Source organism: Palaemon carinicauda, chromosome 31 (assembly GCF_036898095.1).
Source record: "Palaemon carinicauda isolate YSFRI2023 chromosome 31, ASM3689809v2, whole genome shotgun sequence".
In the NCBI taxonomy this organism is placed as follows: Eukaryota; Metazoa; Arthropoda; class Malacostraca; order Decapoda; family Palaemonidae; genus Palaemon; species Palaemon carinicauda.
The window spans coordinates 29,009,876-29,031,455 of record NC_090755.1 but is presented as its reverse complement, the minus strand read 5'-3'; the positions used below and the strand labels follow the sequence as shown (position 1 = coordinate 29,031,455).

At 43.3% G+C, this 21,580-nt stretch overlaps 1 protein-coding gene across 4 annotated transcripts in view; it reads left to right on the top strand.

The window, feature by feature from the left end:
• CYLD (ubiquitin carboxyl-terminal hydrolase CYLD) overlaps nucleotides 1-21,580 on the top strand; it is a 239,003-nt gene that overhangs the window by 45,972 nt on the left and 171,451 nt on the right. For all 4 annotated transcript variants that reach the window (XM_068355082.1, XM_068355080.1, XM_068355081.1 and 1 more), the window contains one exon: nucleotides 16,956-17,150. In XM_068355082.1, coding sequence (XP_068211183.1) covers nucleotides 16,956-17,150 — 195 coding nt within the window. The remainder of the gene's footprint in view (nucleotides 1-16,955; nucleotides 17,151-21,580) is intronic.

Genomic DNA, 21,580 nt, shown 5'->3' with positions numbered 1-21,580 from the left:
ACTTAAAAAATTTTTGGTAATAATTTGAATAGCTTCAGTAGTTTTCTTAAAGCATTTTAGCCATTGCACATGACTCTTACCACCAAGGAGTAAGAGGTGTACTTGTACTTGCTGCTATTGCGCATAGTCCAATTGAGAGAATTCTGTTGCATTCAACCTCCATAAGGGTACTATCTCTATGCCATGGGTGGTGCAGAGCTAAAGTTTGCGGCAGCGTCCTTTCGTCATGAAGTTCTATTGTTTTCTACATGAATACAAACCTTTTTCCTGTTAACAGGAGTATGAGCTCTGTGAAACTGGAAACTGCTGCCAAAATTTATAACGAGGTGTCAATAGTTACTGGAAGGTAGTGGGGAAGCCCCACCCCACTACCAGAAAACTGAGTAGCCACTTGACCTTTAAGCTGCCAAGTAGTAATGACATATTCTTAGTGTGACAAACTTGGCTATTTGCAGATTGGTATGTGACTTTGGGAATGGAGAAACCACGTGCAGGCATGCGTTCCTGTCCAGGAGTTCTGGATTGCAAATGCAACACTTTTATTAGCAAGTTCTTGGTGGATTCCATTTATTGTACCCTTCTTACAGAGGCCAGGATTGTGCAGTCATCATACTGCAAGGAATATGAAGAGTGGCCATCCTCATAGTGCCTGGATTATGGTAAAAGCAGGAAGAAAAAGGGCAAAGCGAGATTCTTAATTTTTTGGGTCTTCCTCGAAGTTGAGGAAATCTGCTAAACCCTTTTCTTCTTTTCCTGGTACTTAGGCTTCTGAAGTTTCTCAGTGTCCTCCCCCAGTGGGGTGACAAAGAGAACTAGATAGTCCACCCTTCAATTTGGAATGATCCCGAAAGGACTTTTTCAAATGGCGATGCTGCTAAGAATGACGCCCTAAGGTCTATGGGGCCTTGCTTAGGGCTTGAGGGCATTACGTCGACATAGAACCTCCTGCAAATCTTAACTGCCTCAAAGACTAGGTTTTTCTTCATGGCCCAACCTTCCCCTGCTGCCCTTTCTAGGACTCTGCAAGGTGCAGTTGATCGCCGATCCTCACCTTCCAAAGTGCCACCATCACCTATTAAGGAATTGCTGACAACTGCTTCCGGAAAGGGAAAGAAGCGCCTACCGCCTGTGTCTCCCCCTAATCTGATTCCTTCAACCTTTTCCTTTGCAATGAAGTCCCATAGCACCCACCTTCCAAAGGCAAAGAGGAGTGAGCAACTGCAGAGTTCCTCAGGAGATCAACCTCTCTATTGAGGAAACTTAATCTCACCAGCTCTAAAGCCAAGTTTTTGAAGATGTCTCGTTGCAGAGGACAAGAAAGAGTTCGTGATCTTTACGAGAGAGACTGCGATAAATGTTAGAACGCAATCATCTGATCTTTACACTTAACAATCATTGATCTGAGCTGGATCACTCGTATACACACGCACACACTCATCCTTTGGCTCACAATCTTCTAAGTCCTCACCAAAAATCACTTGTTAGTGCACTCGCGTGATCACCTAGGAGCACACAACCTCCTATATGTGCATGTGGTATCCAATTAAAATGCACTCATCGGATGTTGAACTCTCACCTGTTGGCTCACGCTTATCTGTTAATGTACATTCTCACCAATTGGCACCCAACTCTTAGCACTCTCTCTCCCGCTAGTGAACACCCTCCTCTTAGAGGAGAATTAGCCATTTATTCGCACTCTTCTACGAGTGTGTGCCTCAGCGAGCATTCTTTCCTCCCAGCACTGATTCACCTGATAGATTACGCTCACCTGTTCGCACATGACCTTTAGGTAGCAGATGTTTACATATTGAGCAACTATCTCTTGCTTGCATGCACTCTTTTGGTCGCACAGAATCCTCACCTGTTTGCATATACAGTACTTCTCTCTTTATGCGATCCTCAGAAGATTCCACAAGCGCAGGTCAGCGAAAGAGGTGAAGTGTGGAAGTTCACTCAGGTGATAAATCCCCTGTGAGCAGTTACTCTTATATACACATAGTCATATTTATGCTCCCCTCCTCCAGAGAGCCCATGTGAGCTGAGACATGAAGATTTGAGATGCCAACATATGAGGGAATAACCACTAAGAGCAAGTTCCTCCTATAGAAGAAAAGATTTGTAGAGACTAGAGAGGACAGGTTTAAGATCACCACAATCCTACCATAGATATTCCTCTCCAGCCAAGGGATAGCAGCCCAAGGATGGTTCAGTCTGCAGGTCGTACTGACATGACTGCATGAGCCCTTCAAAGGTTCGGGCTTTTGCTCTGTCATCCAAGGTGAGAATGTAGGCACCTCGAAGGGACAGTACGTACAGGCACATCAACTTCTTTAGGTTATGGACCAGGCAAAGTTATCAAGGTTCACTACACCAGCAGCTTCCTTCTCTGCCGAGTCCACTTAGCCATTTAGATCCCAGTATGGTGGGGAAGAGGCAGGAGGGGAAGGCTCCAGGGAAGCCAGTCCCCTCCTTCCACTGCCACAAGTTAGGAGCTTCTCAGTCAGTCAGCAAAGTAGCATAACCACGGAGCAGAGGAGTGGATTTACCTTAGCGTCTGTCAGGATGGATACTGCCTCTTGTCATTGACACTCATACTTTCCTCACTCAGACTCCAACGACCACAACCCAAATTCAGAAAAGACCTCATGTTTCAATCGGAGGTGAGGAGGATGTGGGGCAGAGCCATGCTGCAGCTAGTATAGGATGAATCTTCAGGCTTTTACACTTGATAGGGTGCTGGAAACTGGTCAGCGTGGAACGAGTTTGTTGTTCCTGTAGAACAGGAAGCAAGGGAGGATCTACGCTGGTGGCTGAAAGACATCAACCTCTTAGAAGGGACCCCTTTGGAATGCCCTTCGCTGGAAAAGCTTCTGTTTACGGATGCATCAAAGGCAGGCTGAGGAGCACACCTAAGAAAGCAAATGAGGAGAAGAGCCTGCACTTCAACCTGCTGGAATTGAAGGCAGCACTTCTGGCTCTGCAATCATTCTAATAGCTTCTGATAGGCCACTCAGTAGCATTGATGAGCACCATCGCTACCATAGGGGCATATGTCAACAAGCAAAGAATTATTGCTTCACAGCACTCCTGTAAGTTAGCAAAGCAGGCTCTTATATGGGTGCTAGACAACATAGTAGAACTGTTGGCAAGATTCCTTCTAGGCAGGAAGAATGTAATCGCTGACAAGTTCAGTCGGCGGAGACAGGTGGTCGGTGCAGAGTGGCCCTTTCATCTTTATTGCCAAAGATTCTCCTGACAATGTGGGGTGCTTGACAATAGATATATTCACAACAATGCTCAGCAGAAAGCTACCAATATTCTGCTCTACGGTCTCAGATCATGCAGTGTCTCCAGAAGATGCCTTCCATCATCCATGGGACAACTCCTGGATCTTTGTCCTGCCCCTGAGTACCCGTCACGGGACTCCTGCCATGATATCGTAGGAAAAATATACTTTCTGTATCTTAGTCTTGTCTTTCTGAAGTAGTTGCTTGCGACTGATCGTTTGCAGAATAGGGATGAACTAGGAAGGTTTGCTGTAATGCTGTCATCCACTACAGATAACTGGTTGATCCGATGTTTACCATTCCCATAAAGGGATATTCCCGACCAGCTCCCATTTTAGAGAAGCAGTTGAGGACAAGGCTTCATCATCCCTTTACAGAGACAGTTGCGTGCAACTGATCGCATATCTTGACAGTGATCGACTTGAGATGTTTACAGTACTTGTTTAGCAACTTCTCGGCACCTGCAGGCACGCAGATGAGAGTTGACCTTTCTCTTGAGAATCAGATCTTTGTTCCTTTCAGTTGAACCAACCGACCAGGGTGTGTCAACAGACACAATGCTCGGGCAGTGCTGGTTGTCCTACTGGGCAGGTAGGTCAAAAACTGTGGAATTTTCGGGGAACACTTGAGCCACCGGTTCCAGTTTCGATGAAATTAGAAGGGAAGATTAGTACAACCTGTCTCCCATTTCCCCGAGTCACGATACAAGCTATATCATTCCTGATCGCGCTCCAGGGAGTGAATTCATTGGCATCATAGGTGCTAAAGGCAAGTGTAATCGGGATCACTTCCTCTAAAAAGAGCATCCCTCTCACCAGTCCTATAGTGGGGAGGATGCTACAGAAGTAAGGGATAATAAGGAGACCCTACGGTCCTATCTTTGGACGGTCATAATCCTCCATGCGATGTGATAAATCCTGCTTTTTTGTCACCTTCTGTTGACTCGACATTCTGTTACTTTGACCACTGATTATAACTGTAGGTTATCTTCCAAGGATGTACTGTACCTAAAGTTCTAATTTGAGAAATGATTATTATTATTACTAGCTAAGCTACAACCCTGGCTGGAAAAGCAAGATGCTACAAGTCCAAGGGCTCCAACAGGAAAAAATAGCCCAGTGAGGGAAGGAAATAAATAAATGATATGAGTAGTAATGAACAATTAAAATAAAAATATTTGAAAAACCGTAACAACTTTAAAACAGATATTTGATTTATAAACTATCAAAAGACTTAGGTCAGTCTGTTTTATATAAAAACAATTGCTGCAAGTTTTAAATTTTGAAGTTCTACTGATTCAACTACCTGATTTGGAAGATCATTCCACATCTTGAGCACAGCTGGAATAAAACTTCTAGAATATTGAATATTACATTATTGAGCCTAATGATGGAGGAGACCTGACTAATAGAATTAACTGCATACCTAGTATTACGAACAGGCTGGAACTGTCCCGGAAGATCTAAATGTAAAGGATGATCAGAATTATGATAATTCTTATGCAGCATGCATCTATTTACCAAGGCACCTCCCCCAATTTTGGGGGGTAACCGACATCAAAGAAAGTAAGAAAAGGGAACCTTTCCTCTCTCTGCTCCTCCCAGCCTGACGAGGGATTTAGCTGAATTTGGCTAGTACTGCCAGGGTGCCACAGCCCACCCTTCCCCGTTATCCACCACAAATCTACGCTGAATCCCCTACTGCTGCTACCTCCGTCGTCACCAAGGTGACCGGAGGAAGGAACAGGGCTTACCAGAACTGCCTCCCAATCACTCGCCATTCATTCCTATTTCTAGCACGCTTTCTTGCCTCTCTCACATCTATCCTCCTATCACCCAGAGCTTTCTTCACTCCATCCATCCACCCAAACCTTGGCCTTCCTCTTGTACTTCTATCAACTCTTGCATTCATCACCATCTTTAGCAGACAGCCACTCTCTATTCTCACAACATGGCTAAATCATCTCAACACAATCATATCCACGCTAGCTGCTAAATCATTTCTGACACCCGTTCTCACCCTCACTAGTTCGTTCCTAACCCTATCTAATTGAGATACACCAGCCATACTCCTCAGATACTTCATCTCAAAAACATTCAATTTTTCTCTCTCCATCATTTTCATTCCCCACATCTCCAATCTATACATCACAGTTGGTACAATCAATTTCTCATACCGAACACTCTCTACATTCATGCCTAACCCTCTATTCTTTACCACTCCCTTCATTGCCCCCAACACTTTGCATCCTTCATTCACTCTCTGACGTACATCTGCTTCTACTCCACCATTTGCTTCAACAACAGATCCCAAGTACTTAAACTGGTCTACTTCCTCAAGTAACTCTCCGTTCAACATGACATTCAACCTTACATGACCCTACTTTCTTGTGCATCTCATAACCTTACTCTTACCCACATTAACTCAACTTCCTTCTCTCACATACCTTTCCAAACTCTGTCACTAATCAACCAAACTTCTCTTCTGAGTCTGCAACCAGTACAGTATCTTCCCCAAACAACAACTGATTTACCTCTCATTCATGATTACTCTCGTCTATCTGTTTCAATCCTCGACCATGCACTCAAGCATTCACCTCTCTCACCACTCTTATCAACAAACAAATTGAACAACCATGGCGACATCAAACATCCCCGTCTCAGCCCCACTCTCACTGGAAACCAATCGCCCACTTCATTTCCTATCCTAACACATGCTTTACTACCTATGTAGACACACTTTACTGCTTGCAAAAACCTTCCACCCATTCCATATAACTTCATCACATTACACATTGCTTCCCTATCAACTCTATCATACGCTTTCTCCAGATCCGTAAATGCAGCATACACTTCCTTGCCTTTTGCTGAATATTTCTCGCATATCTGCCCAACTGTAAAAATCTGATTCATACATCCCCTACCTCTTCTACAACCACTCTGTACTTCTAAGATTGCATTCTCTGTTTTTTCCTTAATCCTATTAATTAGTACTCTACCATACACTTTTCCAACCACGCTGAAGAAACTAATACCGCCTTGAATTACAACACTCATGCACATCTCCCTTACCTTTATACAGTGGTACAATACATGCACACACCCAGTCTACTGGTACCATTGACAACATAAAACACATTAAACAATCTCACCAACCATTCAAGTACAGTCACATCCCCTTCCTTCAACATCTCAGTCCTCACACCATCCATACCAGGTGCTTTTCCTACTGTCGTTTCATCTAGTGCTCTCCTCACTTCCTCTTGTAATCTCTCTTGTCATTCTCCTCTCCCATCACCGGCACCTCAACACCTGCAACAGAAATTAAATCTGCTTCCCTATTATCCTCAACATTTAAACGGTGTCAACTTTTAACTTCATGGAACTCCTCTTCATTCAGTGTCGAGCTTACTGGTCCCCAATCAGAAGTTAGACCACCTCCTCGGAGCATAGTTCTTGGACCACGCTCCTGGAAAGGAGTGCTTCATACTGCTGGTCAGTCCACAGATCATGACTTGACTTGTCTTCGCCTCCTCTATGATGCAAATGCGACAAGCTTGTTTTTTAGGCTAAACCTCATGTCATTTGTATATACAGTAGTTTGAAAAGTAATGGGCCAACAACTCTTCGCGATCTATTGCGTTGAAATTCAATAATGATGCTAAGAAATGACTCGCACACTAACAACAGTTTGAGTTTGAAAACAAGGGTCTCGTGATTAACACGGTTAAAGGCAGCACTGAAATCGAGGCTAACCATACGTACTTCCTGACCGCAATCAAGGGATTTCTGTACAGCATTGGAGATTGTATTGGCAGTACAGGGTGTAAGGCTCTGGCCTATGCTCAACCCCTCAACTGTTCACAAGGATATTCACTCCAGTTGCAACAGAGGTCAGTGTCAATGCAATTGCCCTCGTCTTGTAGACGAGTGGGTAAATTCTAGCAGACTCTGGAGGTGTTTCTCTAACACTAAGTTAACATTTTGGGTTTTACATCATTCAGGATAAAACCACTAGAATTCATCCCGGCAACCTCTAGAGAGAGAGAGAGTTGCTCAGCCAATCAGGAATAAAGACTCAGGGAAGCGACATGTCCCTTCCTCCGGCAAGACTTCTTACGAACACACAGCACCGATTGTTGCGCCTGCTGGGGCTTCTGATATTAAGAATTGTATTTATAATAATTGGCAACAGCATTGGAATAGTTTTTGCTGGCCGGCCAATATCAGCCATATTGGGGCGACAATTTGGTACCATTGACTGTGAGGCATTTGTTAACCGAATGCCCCACATATAGTAATGAGAGAAATAGATATCTGTTTGAGGCTCGAGGTGAGGATGACAGGTTCATCCTTGCCAAGATTCTTTGACTTGATGTGTCCTACCATGCTAGTGGTATTTTTAGCTTTATTTCAGAAGCAAGTCTTCTGAAAGATATTTAAAATGATATCTTTGCTTTTATAGTTTTAATTGAATATTCTTTTATTTCTTCATCCTACCCTCTCATGGGGAAAGCAGCATCCTGGGTTCTCTGTATAAGCTGACCTCAAACCACTGCAGGTAAACCATGCTCCCTTGTGTACCTAGTATTAAGCTAATACTGTTGCGTCCCCATACCCTAGCGAGGTCGTATTGGGAAAGTCTTGGTTACATTAGTTTTTTCCTACAATAGACTCTGAATAACTTTACCTAGACAGTCACACTTCTGCATGTCTCAACACACAGCTTGCGTAGGCCGCGGACCTTGCGTAGCAAGGTTTTAGCGAGGGCAGGGACTCCTTATTTTTGAGTACCAACATACTCAGATAAAGAGCCCCCGGGTAAAGCCAAAAGCCAGATTGGCAGGGACATCCACCCTTCCTAATGGGTGACTCACCTCTAATAAATAGCGTGGTTTGTATTCCAGTTACGGAACAAATGACAAATTCGTAGATAATTTGTATTTTTCCTAACTATACAAACCTTATTTGCCCGCCAGCTCTATCCCCCTTGAAGTCCTACCTCCAAGCAAAGTGAGCTAAATCATAGGTGTGTGAATGGGAATGGTAGCAAGCTACCCCCCCCCCCCCCCCTAACTAGCGGTATGGGTAGTTAACCCTCGCTGAATTTTAATGGCTCATCATTTCAGCTCCGCCAAAAGTATAACCCCTAATAAATAGCTAAGGTTTGTATAGTTAGGAAAAATACAATTTTCAATATTAATCTTACCCGATGATCATGTAGCTGTCAACTCCGTTGCCCGACAGAAATCTACGGTCGGGATACGCCAGCGATCGCTATCCAGGTGGGGGTGTACACAACAGCGCCATCTGTGAGTAGGTACTCAAGTACTTCTTGTCAACAAGAACTCAATTTTTCCTCTGTCGTGCCGCCGGCAAGACCTACTTGGATACGCTGTTGATTCTGGAGTTATTGTTCACGATTTGGTGATGTATTTGCTCTAGAGTTTAGCCTTCGCTATTCAGGAAGGTTTATCATTAGCTTAGCAAGCTTTTGGAATTAATTTGGATTAATTGTTAACGAACTTTGCTAGATTTTGGAATCCCCCCTTGACTACTTCTAAATTCAAGATGTCTGACCAGTCTCAAGTACCTAAGTACAGGCAGTGTAGCGTTAGGACTTGTGCTAGGCGTCTTCCGAAGGCCTCAATAGATCCTCACACCGTATGTTCCAATTGTAGGGGTAAATCCTGTCAATTGGAAGATCGATGTGGGGAATGTGCTGGGCTTTCGGAATTCGATTTTAACGAATTCCTTAGATATGCACGTAGGTTAGAGAAGGAGAGAAATAGGAGGAGTTCTTCTCGCTCTGTGGATTTTTCCTCTCCCCATGCCCCTCAACCTTTTCCTTCCCCTGTGGTGGTGACTCCCGAACCTGCTACGAGTGCTCAGCCTGCAATGGCGGATATGTTGCGTGCCATTCAGGCTCTCGGTGACAAAGTGGAGTCATTGGCTAATGACCGTAATCAGCTCTTGGCAGATGTCAGAGAGCTGAAAGCGAAGAGTGCAGTGGGAAGTGTTAGTGCTAGTGATGTGCAAAGTGTCAGTGTCAGTGTTGCGCATGAGGGTACATCTGTGCGTGCCAGTCGTCCTCCCAGTCCGGGACCTCTTGCAAGCTCCCAAGCCCAGGGGAGAAGCAATGTCGAAGGACCAAAGGGTTCGGCAGGCCTTGATCGGCGCACGGATGTATCCTCAGTGGTTGCGGACGTATCTGTTAAGGATCGTCCCATCCACATACAGACGAATGAGCCCTTACATTCCTCGTCTGTGGAAGAAGTTTCCAGGAGGAAACGGTGGACCAAGGTCTCACGACCGCTCAAACGTAAGGTCCCTTCCGAGCGAGTCCAACGGCCCAGGTGTAGCCACTGGGTCAGTTCGGACTCGCCGCAGTCATCTGATGACTGCACACCTCCCAAGAGAGGTAGAGTGGTCCCTCAATAGGCTACTGCTCCGTCTGTTGTTGCTCCAACCACAGTAGACCCTAAGTGGTCCATGCTGCAGACTATGCAGTCTCAGCTTGCAGCATTCATGCAGGAGTATCATGCTGAGAAGGTTAACACTGCTCCTGTTAACCTACAACCCGCCGAGGTTGTGCGCTCAGCAGATACTGCGGCTGCCTGCTCCCACACTCCACCTGTGAGAGCTCCACCACCGATGCGCAGTCCTCCCTGCCAGACGCATGTTCTTGCTGCACCATCTGCTAACATGCGTGAGCTACCGCATCAGCAGTGGGAAGGTTCTGTAGAGCTGCCGGGTTCCAGCACTATGCGGCATTCTCCGCAGCCCATGCAGCATGCTCTGCATACCTTACAGCATGCTCCGCATACCATGCAGCATGAGCCGCATACCTTACAGCATGCTCTGCATACCATACCGCATGCTCCTCAACCCACCGCAGCCCCTCCCACACACCAGCCCTCTGCTTTTGTTGTTGCCAGCTCGCAGACCGACCAGCAGCGGCATGATGTTGGATCCGCAGGTACGCATGCACCCGTACTGCCGGATTCAGCCGTTCAGCTTTCTGCTCTACCTTTGCCACTTGCAACTCAGCTTTCGGATGATGGTGTATCGGATGACGAAGCTGCACATCTGGATGAACCTCACTCTGATTTTGAAGGGCCCAAGTCTACACCTCCCTCCTTAGACTTTCGTAAAGTCCTTGCCTTGTTCAGGGACTTGTATCCTGAGCAGTTTGTGTCTGCAACCCCTCGTTCTCCTCCCTCCGAGTTTGCTCTGGGCATGCAGTCTGCTTCGCCTGCCTTCACCAAGCTTGTTCTCGCCAGATCATCTAAGAGAGCTTTGAGGGTTATGGGAGAGTGGTTGCATTCCAAGAAGCAACTGGGAAAGACTTCTTTCGTCTTTCCGCCTACCAAGCTTGCTTCTAAGTCGAGCGTCTGGTATGCCACGGGAGAGGAACCCGGCTTGGGAGTTCCTGCCTCTGCCCAGGGCGACTTCTCAAGTCTGGTTGACTCTCCCCGCAGGTTGGCTATGAGACGTTCGAAGATCTGCTGGTCCTTTTCTGATTTAGATCATCTGTTGAAGGGAGTCTTTCGTGCCTTCGAGATATTCAACTTCCTCGATTGGTGTTTGGGAGCCTTAAGCAGGAAGACTTCCCCTTCAGATAAGGACTCGGCCATGCTGATCATGTCTAGCATGGACAAAGCAATTCGGGATGGGTCTGGTGAACTTGCGGCTTCGTATGTGTCAGGAGTCCTTAAGAAGAGAGAACATCTTTGCTCCTTCTTATCGGCTGGTATCACTCCTTGCCAGAAGTCAGAGTTGTTGTTTGCTCCTCTCTCCAAGTGTCTGTTTCCGGAGGAGCTGATTAAGGGGATGGCTGCCTCGCTTATCCAGAAGGATACTCATGATCTTATGGCATCTTCTGCACGTAAGGCTAAAACCTTACCTTCCGTGCCTAGACCCTTCCGCCCTGCAGCAGTTGACACACCTGCATCTAGGTTCATCCCGCCCTTTCGTGGCAGAGCCTCCAGCAGAGGAGGTACCCGTGCAGACAGTCACCGTGGCAAGTCCAAGAAGGGTTCCAAGTCCGCAAAAGGCAAGTTCTGACTGCCTTCCTCTCCAGACAGCAGTAGGAGCCAGACTCAAGACCTTCTGGCAAGCTTGGGAGAGCAGAGGTGCAGACGCTCAGTCTGTGAAGTGGCTAAGGGAGGGATACAGAATTCCGTTCTGCCGCAGTCCCCCTCTAGCTACGTCTCCCATCAACCTCTCTCCCAACTACAAGGAGAAGGACAAGAGGCTAGCGTTGCAACAAGAGGTGTCGCTCTTGCTACAAAAGGAAGCGGTGGTCATAGTCCGGGATCATCAATCCCCGGGCTTTTACAACCGTCTCTTCCTGGTAGCCAAGAAGACAGGAGGTTGGAGACCGGTGCTGGACGTCAGTGCTCTCAATGCTTTTGTCACCAAGCAGACGTTCACGATGGAGACGACGAAGTCGGTCCTAGCAGCGGTCAGGCAGGAGGACTGGATGGTCTCGTTAGACCTGAAAGACGCGTACTTTCACGTCCCCATCCATCCAGACTCCCAACCTTTCCTAAGGTTCGTCTTTGGAAAGGTTGTGTACCAGTTCCAAGCCCTGTGCTTTGGCCTAAGCACGGCACCTCTTGTGTTTACCAGACTGATGAGGAATATTGCGAAATTCCTTCACTTGGCAGACATCAGAGCCTCCCTCTATTTAGACGACTGGCTTTTAAGAGCTCCTACAAGTCGTCGCTGTCTGGAGAATCTCAGATGGACTATGGATCTGACCAAAGAACTGGGCCTCCTGGTCAATATAGAGAAGTCCCAGCTCGTCCCATCCCAGACCATTGTCTACCTGGGTATGGAGATTCAGAGTCGAGCTTTTCGGGCTTTTCCGTCGGCCCCAAGGATCAATCAAGCCCTAGAATGCATCCAGAGCATGCTGAGAAGGAACCGATGTTCAGTCAGGCAGTGGATGAGTCTAACAGGGACACTTTCATCGCTGGCCCTGTTCATCGAGTTAGGGAGACTCCACCTCCGCCCCCTTCAGTATCATCTAGCTGCTCACTGGATAAAGGACATGACGCTAGAGACGGTCTCAGTTCCTGTTTCCGAAGAGATGAGGTCTACTCTAACGTGGTGGAAGAACAGCATTCTTCTCAAGGAAGGTCTACCATTGGCTGTTCAGACCCCCGACCACCGTCTCTTCTCGGACGCATCGGACACGGGCTGGGGTGCGACACTGGACGGACAGGAATGCTCGGGCACATGGAATCAGGAGCAAAGGACACTTCACATCAATTGCAAGGAGTTGTTGGCGGTTCATCTGGCCTTGATAAACTTCAAGTCCCTCCAGCTAAACAAGGTGGTGGAGGTGAACTCCGACAACACCACAGCCTTGGCTTACATCTCCAAGCAGGGAGGGACTCATTCGAGGAAGTTGTTCGAGATCGCAAGGGACCTCCTCATTTGGTCAAAAGATCGAAAGCTTACGCTGGTAACGAGGTTCATTCAGGGCGATATGAATGTCATGGCAGATCGCCTCAGCCGGAAGGGTCAGGTCATCCCCACAGAGTGGACCCTTCACAAGAATGTTTGCAGCAGACTATGGGCCCTGTGGGGTCAGCCAACCATAGATCTATTCGCTACCTCGATGACCAAGAGGCTCCCGATGTATTGTTCTCCGATTCCAGACCCAGCAGCAGTTCACGTGGATGCCTTTCTGCTGGATTGGTCCCATCTCGACCTGTATGCGTTCCCGCCGTTCAAGATTGTCAACAGGGTACTTCAGAAGTTGCCTCTCACAAAGGGACACGGCTGACGTTGGTTGCTCCCCTCTGGCCCGCGAGAGAATGGTTCACCGAGGTACTGCAATGGCTAGTTGACGTTCCCAGGACTCTTCCTCTAAGAGTGGACCTTCTGCGTCAACCTCACGTAAAGAAGGTACACCCAAACCTCCACGCTCTTCGTCTGACTGCCTTCAGACTATCGAAAGACTCTCAAGAGCTAGAGGCTTTTCGAAGGAGGCAGCCAGAGCGATTGCCAGAGCAAGGAGGACATCCACTCTCAGAGTCTATCAGTCTAAATGGGAAGTCTTCCGAAGCTGGTGCAAGGCCAATGCAGTTTCCTCAACCAGTACCACTGTAACCCAGATTGCTGACTTCCTGTTACATCTAAGGAACGTAAGATCCCTATCAGCTCCTACGATCAAGGGTTACAGAAGTATGTTGGCAGCGGTATTCCGCCACAGAGGCTTGGATCTTTCCACCAACAAAGATCTACAGGACCTCCTTAGGTCTTTTGAGACCTCAAAGGAACGTCGGTTGTCCACTCCAGGCTGGAATCTAGACGTGGTTTTAAGGTTCCTAATGTCATCAAGATTTGAACCGCTCCAATCAGCCTCTTTTAAGGACCTCACATTAAAAACTCTTTTCCTCGTGTGCTTAGCAACAGCTAAAAGAGTAAGTGAGATCCACGCCTTCAGCAGGAACATAGGTTTCACATCTGAAACGGCTACATGTTCCTTGCAGCTCGGTTTTTTGGCTAAAAACGAGCTTCCTTCCCGTCCTTGGCCTAAGTTGTTCGAGATCCCAAGCCTGTCCAACTTGGTGGGGAACGAACTAGAGAGAGTACTTTGCCCAGTTAGAGCTCTTAGGTACTATTTAAGAAGGTCAAAGCCATTACGAGGACAATCAGAAGCTTTATGGTGTGCTATCAAGAAGCCTTCTCTACCGATGTCTAAGAACGCAGTTTCTTACTACATCAGGCTTCTGATTAGAGAAGCACATTCTCATCTGAAGGAAGAAGACCTTGCTTTGCTGAAGGTAAGGACACATGAAGTGAGAGCTGTTGCTACTTCAGTGGCCTTCAAACAGAACCGTTCTCTGCAGAGTGTTATGGATGCAACCTATTGGAGAAGCAAGTCAGTGTTCGCATCATTCTATCTCAAAGATGTCCAGTCTCTTTACGAGAACTGCTACACCCTGGGACCATTCGTAGCAGCGAGTGCAGTAGTAGGTGAGGGCTCAGCCACTACATTCCCATAATCCCATAACCTTTTTAACCTTTCTCTTGAATACTTTTTATTGTTGTTCTTTTGGTTGTACGGTCGGCTAAGAAGCCTTCCGCATCCTGGTTGATTTGGCGGGTGGTCAAATTCTTTCTTGAGAAGCGCCTAGGTTAGAGGTTGTGATGAGGTCCTTTAGTATGGGTTGCAGCCCTTTATACTTCAGCACCTAGGAGTCGTTCAGCATCCTAAGAGGACCGCTAGGCTCAGTAAGGAAGACGTACTTAAAAAAGGCAGAGTAATAGTTCAAGTCGACTTCCTTACCAGGTACTTATTTATTTTATGTTTGTTATTTTGAATAACTGATAAAATGAAATACGGGATACTTAGCTTCTTTGTTAACATGTATGCTGGTCTCCACCCACCACCCTGGGTGTGAATCAGCTACATGATCATCGGGTAAGATTAATATTGAAAAATGTTATTTTCATTAGTAAAATAAATTTTTGAATATACTTACCCGATGATCATGAATTAAAGAACCCGCCCTTCCTCCCCATAGAGAACCAGTGGACCGAGGAGAAAATTGAGTTCTTGTTGACAAGAAGTACTTGAGTACCTACTCACAGATGGCGCTGTTGTGTACACCCCCACCTGGATAGCGATCGCTGGCGTATCCCGACCGTAGATTTCTGTCGGGCAACGGAGTTGACAGCTACATGATATCGGGTAAGTATATTCAAAAATTTATTTTACTAATGAAAATAACATATTATCTACGAATTTGTCATGTTTCATTTGAGAGGAAACCTATTGGGCAAGTATGTGATAGTTTAGGAATGTTGCTCAGTGGTGTGATTAAAGAACTTTGAATACACATATAATTCTGATAATATTCACATGCCTTTTCTTCTGTTGGTCTGGCATTGAGTAAAAAAATACTTTTTTTTGCCTCTAAACAGGTAAATGTCATCCTTGTATTTATTTTCATAGTTTATCATTAATTATTTTTGAAACATTTCCTTGAATTACCATAACTACTTCCTATTTAGAATGAACTCCTATATCCATCCTCTATTTTTTTTTTTTTGTCAGGTATGAGGTAGGTTATGACATTGAATTTATCTTACCAGTGTTTCCATGTATATTTATTATAAACTAGAATTTTTACTTTTATGCCTGACAGCATTACAAGTTTTCCCCTTGTTATATGATAGCTATTAATGACTTAGCTTTCTCTTTTAAAAAAAAACTTTTTGATCACAGAAACTTAGGTTGCCTTTTTCAATGGCAAATTAAAAATGGCCATAGAGAAAGTTTTGAGAGTACTATACAATAGTACAGATTATGGCAAAAATGTACAAATCAAGCAGTATAAAAAAAAATTCTTACAAAATTTCCCAGTACAGTACAGGAGTCTTAGTTTTTTTAGGAGGGGTCCATTCCTTTCTCTGATTTGGTTTTAGTTTAACTCATATCGGTTCCTCTCTTTGGGAAGCTTTGTTTTTAGTTATAGAAATGTATTAGTATCTTCTATGATGATATACTTTATATATATTTGTGGTGACGCATTACAGATGCAAAGTTTTCACTTTGCATTTTAGTGTCCAATTATTCCTCACTAAGGCGGTCAGATACTTCAGTGGCAAGGGGTCATTTTAGCTAGTCTAGGAATACCTCATAAATCCCACGAGGCACTGTAAAAAGTAAAAATTAATAAAATAAGATAACCTGAAAAATTTAAGCCCTTAAAATTATAATTTTAATCATGCATGTATCAAAGGAAGTGTTGTGCTTTTGAAGCAATGTAGGTCTTGGTTCAGGTTTTACTAAGCATTTGCTTTTAGGTACACACTATGGTACAGTACTGTATTTAGTAAAGCAGTTTAGAGTACCATATTGACTGTGACAACCTTTTGGAATCTGTTAGTGGAAAAGTACCTTTGTTGTTTTTACTGAAAATTCACATTGTTTTACTCATGTGATTTGTTTTAAGGTAAAGTAGTTGTTCTTTGCCTCCTTATTAATGTTCATAAATATTTTAAACTTATCATACCTGCACTGTGCTTTAGAGAATATTGTTTGCAGATATGTTTCATTTAATAATAAGAGAAGGGAGCAGTGTTTAGGTGTGCAAGAACTAAAGAATGGCTGTTGATAACCAAATGGGAGTGCTAGTTTTAATTATAAATATTCTTTTCATGTCAACTACAGTAATATTAATTTTTACAGTACGTACTGCAGAAAGTGTACAAAATTAGGGAAAGGAATGTTTAAAAGATTTAATTACTGTATATGGAAACTTTGTTCCATAAATTAATCAACAGTTTGTGAAAGGCAATTAAGTCAGCTCATAAGTTTATTGCTTTCATGAATGTTACCTATTCATAAAATACATTACTGTACAGTATTAAGAATTTTCAGTGACAATGATTTGTAAGGAGGGAAGAAAAGAAAAGCTCTGCATTACTTTTATGTTTAAAATACACATGTAGCTTCAAAGATAGGACTCATAGAGCTATGTATTTTTTTAATTAAAAGGTTACTGAAATGTATTCACAATTGATTACATACATTTTCTCACTTTTCTGCAAGTTTATTTGACTTACAGATTTTTCAAGCTTCGTGAGTTGCATTTTATAAAGTATTTATCTTGAAGTTCATGACCTAACAACAACATTCCAGGATAATCCTGTAGGTAGTGACAATCACAGGGTAAACAGTCGCCCATTGTTTGAAGCTAAGATGAATCATGCATCAGTGCTGCCTGTGACCAGCCTTATGAAAGCAGAAGATTTCCTGGGGTCAGAAGCTATAAATTCAGACCAGCATGGCATACCTAACTCTGGTGGGAAAAAATCAGCACACCTTACATCCAAGGTAATATAAACCTTAGTTACTATTGTGAGAAAGAAATGTTTGTTTTGTCCTGGTGAAATAGGCAATTCCTTTGTACTTTATATTATTTGTTTTTTGTAATTAGTCAGGTATGAATGGCCGTTTGGGTTTGTATTGCATGTTGCATTGTTTGATGAGTATGGTTTTGCTGAATTATTAAAACTTAATTTCCAAAACATGCTTATTTTAATGCGAGAGAGGAATTTTATTATCAATGTAGGATATGTCAACACCGAAATATTTACATTCTACATATTTACTGTTAGTTTAAATGGAAAATTTATATTGTGCCAATGGAAATACGTTAATTTTGATTATTAATTTTGCTACTCCTTTTGGTCCCCTTGAAAGCATTTTATGTCCAGATGTTACCTGTGTATTTCCTCAGTTTTTATTTACATATATGAAGATATTACAGTTTGTAAAATTACATATCAATTAAAAGGAAATTTATTCAGCTGTATGATAAAATTTTTGCAAGTCCTATATTTGGTAGTTTTAATATTGAGATGAGTCAAAGGAAAGGTCCTGAAGCTTGAGAGCCAAATTATTTGGTGAGGGAGGGCATTAATAATCTTCATAAAACATACTATGTTAACCCTTTGAATCCCAAAAGACATATTCTATGTTCAGTTATTTTCACTCCCTTCAGCCCCATATGATATATTTACATCATGTAATTTCAATTAATTTTCCCTTTCTTTTATTGTTTACACCATTAAATTTTTACAAAAACAGGATTTTAAAACTGTTATCTGGTATTTCTATACTTTAGAATAGAATAAGCTATTGAGTGGAAATGCCAACTTGACAACCTCTACATAAAATAAAGAAACCCCCCACCCCACTTAACAACCCTCCCTCCATTAAATTAGCTGCTAAAACCTTCCCTATCTGCTGGGATAAAACAAACAGCCATGACAGTAGCTGAGACTTAGTGCAGGAAAAATGTCAGATAATTCTTCAGATTTATGTGGACTTTTTCACTGAAGGTAAATATCACGTCAAAAGTGGGGAGGATGGTAGGTGACTACTTTTGTCCAGAGGTAGTTATGGAAATTATGAATTTTAGTTTTAAATTCCTGTTTTATTTCTATGAATCTTACCTTCGAATAAAACATGATAAATATCATACTGGAGCACTTTCTAGACGGAGGTCAGGTAATACACAAATAACTTGCATCAAAATCTACATCTCATAAATCAAGTTGATGCCTTTTATTTTATTTGGTCCAATGGCTAAACAAATAAAGTATGGAAAAGACAAAGGAGAACCTCACCATAAGGTTAACTTCCTCTCTCATTTCAGATTATTAATCAGTAATCACTGAGTATTAGCTATGAGTTGAGGAAGGAAATCAAGCACATATTTTAGATCTCGATGTGCATTAACTCAAGGAATCGTTAGTTGTGAGTCAAAGACAAATTCATCATTTAGCTTCAAGTATACTATTTGACATTCAGAGCACTGGAAGGACATGTCTGAGGCCTTTGTTTCTGCAGTGGACGAGTAACGGCTGCGGATGATGGTACTATTTGATAGAGTAAAAGATATAAAAAGGTTTGGAACTAGAAATACTGTATGCTAACTACATGGATTTATTTCAAGTTGGGATTTAATGAAAAATTTTACTCTAAATCAAAACAAAATAACCAATACAATTCAATGTGTCTCCTACAGAAGTTATTGACCTATTTTGAAATATATATGTCTTCGAATTCGTATAAAGCTCTCATCAAACAATGATCAGCAGAGTTAGAGCCAAAGATATGTCACAAGAACTCTTCAAAAGATAATTTTTTTAACAAAACTGTGTGGAATAGCTAAGATTTTGATATCATGCTCTTTACCCTGCAATGAATATTCATCCAAGAGTCATGAGAATGGCCGATCAGTTCCTTTAACTTAAGGAAAGTGCATTTAGGTATTGGTTTGTAAAGGAAGCAAGGAAGTTTTTTTACTTTATTCTGAATATTGATTTGTTTATACCTATATAAACCTTCGTCATTTATTTTGGTTAATCTCTGCTGCACTTTGTTCGACCAGATAGAAGAATTCTTGAGGGTATGACAACATTGTATCCACCAACGCTTCGGTGAGATGATGCTAGTGTATACACTCCCACTTGGCTCTTGTTCGCTGCAACGAACGGCCTGTTATTGACCTTTCTCAGTGCTTTTTATTGAAATTTTTACTCTGTTTTCTGAATGAGTATTAAACCTGTGTTTATGCAAACCTACAATGGTTTTGAAAGTTGTCATTGCAGCCCCTTCATGAGCTTTGTAGAAATTGAATGCCATCCCTTGTGTGCAAAAGAGATGTGATATGGATTCCCCTTGTGATGTGTGCAGGGAATGGTCATCTTCTCTGTGGGAGAAGTATAATTGCTGCAAGAAGAAGAAAGCTAAATGGGTACAATTCCTGTCAAGCATTCATTTTCCAGACCTGAACTTGGCCTACCTGATCCTTCATTATCTGACTTTCCCGAAACTATGTTAACAAAGGATGATGGCCAGTCCTGTGTTCGTGAGTTTGTTGATGTGGTGTCTCCTGCCCTTCTTAGCAAGGCAGAGAATGCCATGAGTGATCACAACCTTGTAGCATCTGCTACTTTACAAACTGAGGATAATGCCTCAGTAGAAGAGCCTTTGATATCTGTGGAGTTTGAGAACTTTACTCATTCTCCATCTCCTCCAGGTGTTTCAGGTTACGAGCAGTTGATTATGGCAGATGTGTGACAAAGGAAATTTCTTGCTGGTCCCATAGGTTTCCCTTTACAAGTAAGAAAATTGTATCCACAGCATACACCAAAACTTACACTTCATCATTCTTCGAGTGTTCGAAATGTTTCCCCGTACGCCTCCTATGGCTTTGGAGGATTCCTATTAATCACCCTTGCGAGCCTGTTATGCACAAGCTCTTCCTGTGACCCCGCAACCCCCTAAAAATACAGTATTTCCTAAGAGGGAAGTAGTGAAACAAGCTTCCTCTAGAAAATCAGTAACCCTCCCTGGTATCCCATGCAGTTCCACAGGGTCAGCTTTTCCAAAGAGAGAAGTAGTTTCTCCTCATTCTCATAGTAACCCCGGTGTACGTTTCCTCACAGAGCTTCGGTGAAGCTTCCGCAATTGTATCCACATGAAGGGTTGTGGTGACCTATTTGGTAACTTCCCTGACTGGTGATCACCAGACTGGAGTTCGAGACCCGCTCAAACCTTTTAGTTCATTTAGTGTCTGCAACCTCCCCATCCTTGTGAGCTAAGGATAGGGGTTTTGGGAGAGCCTATAGGTCTACCCGTTAAGTCATCAGCAGCCATTGCTTGGCCCTCTGGTCCTAGTTTGGGTGGAGAGGGATATTGGGCGTTGATCATATGTACTGTATATGGTCAATTTCTGGGGCATTGTCCTACTCGCTAGGGCAATGTCACTGTCCCTTGATTTTGCCATTCATGGGCAGCCTTTTAAACCTTTAAACAATGTACCGCCACTATTACGTCCTGCTAAACATGCATCCACCATTATGTGTATGCATAATTCTAAAGCACTGTCTTCACCAGTATCCCCCATGGAGGATGGCAACTGCTCATCTATATTATTGTTATTGCTAGCTAAGCTACAACCCAAGCTGGAAAAGTAGAATGCTATAAGCCCAAGGGCTCCAACAGGAAAAAATAGCCCAGTGAGGAAAGGAAACCAGGAAATGAATAAACTACAAAAGATGCAATTTACAATTAAAATAAAATGTTTCAAAAACAGTAACATTAAAATAGAGCTTTCATATATAAACTAAAAAAACTTAAAGAAGAACAAGAAGAAGAGAAATGAGATAAAATAGTGTGTCCGAGTGTACCGTCAAGTAAGAGAACTCTACCCTAAGACAGTGGAAGACCATGTTACAGAGGCTATGGTACTATTCAAGAATAGAGAACAATAGTTTGATTTTGGAATTTTCTTATAGAAGAGCTGCTTACCTTTGCTGAAGAGTCTCTTCTACCCTTACCAAGAGGAAAGCAGCCACTGAACAATTACAACACAGTAGTTAACCCCTTCAGCAATGAATTGTTTGGTAATCTTAGCGTTGTCACTTGTTTGAGGCCAGAGGAAAATGTGGAAAGAAAAGACCAGACTATTCAGCGTGTGTGTGTGTGTGTGTGTGTGTGTGTGTGTGTGTGTGTGTGTGTGTGTGTGTGTGTGTGTGTGTAGGCAAAGGAAAAATGAGCCATAACCTAAGAGAGGAATCCTATGTAGTACTGTCTGATCAGTCTAAGGACCCAATAACTCTGGCAGTAGTATCTCAATGGGTGGCTGGTGCCTTGGCCAACCTACTACCTATGATTAGCTGGTAGGAGGTTATTGGAGTCACCTTCCTCACTCCCTTATGGACCAGGAAAGATGGCATGTTTATGGAAGA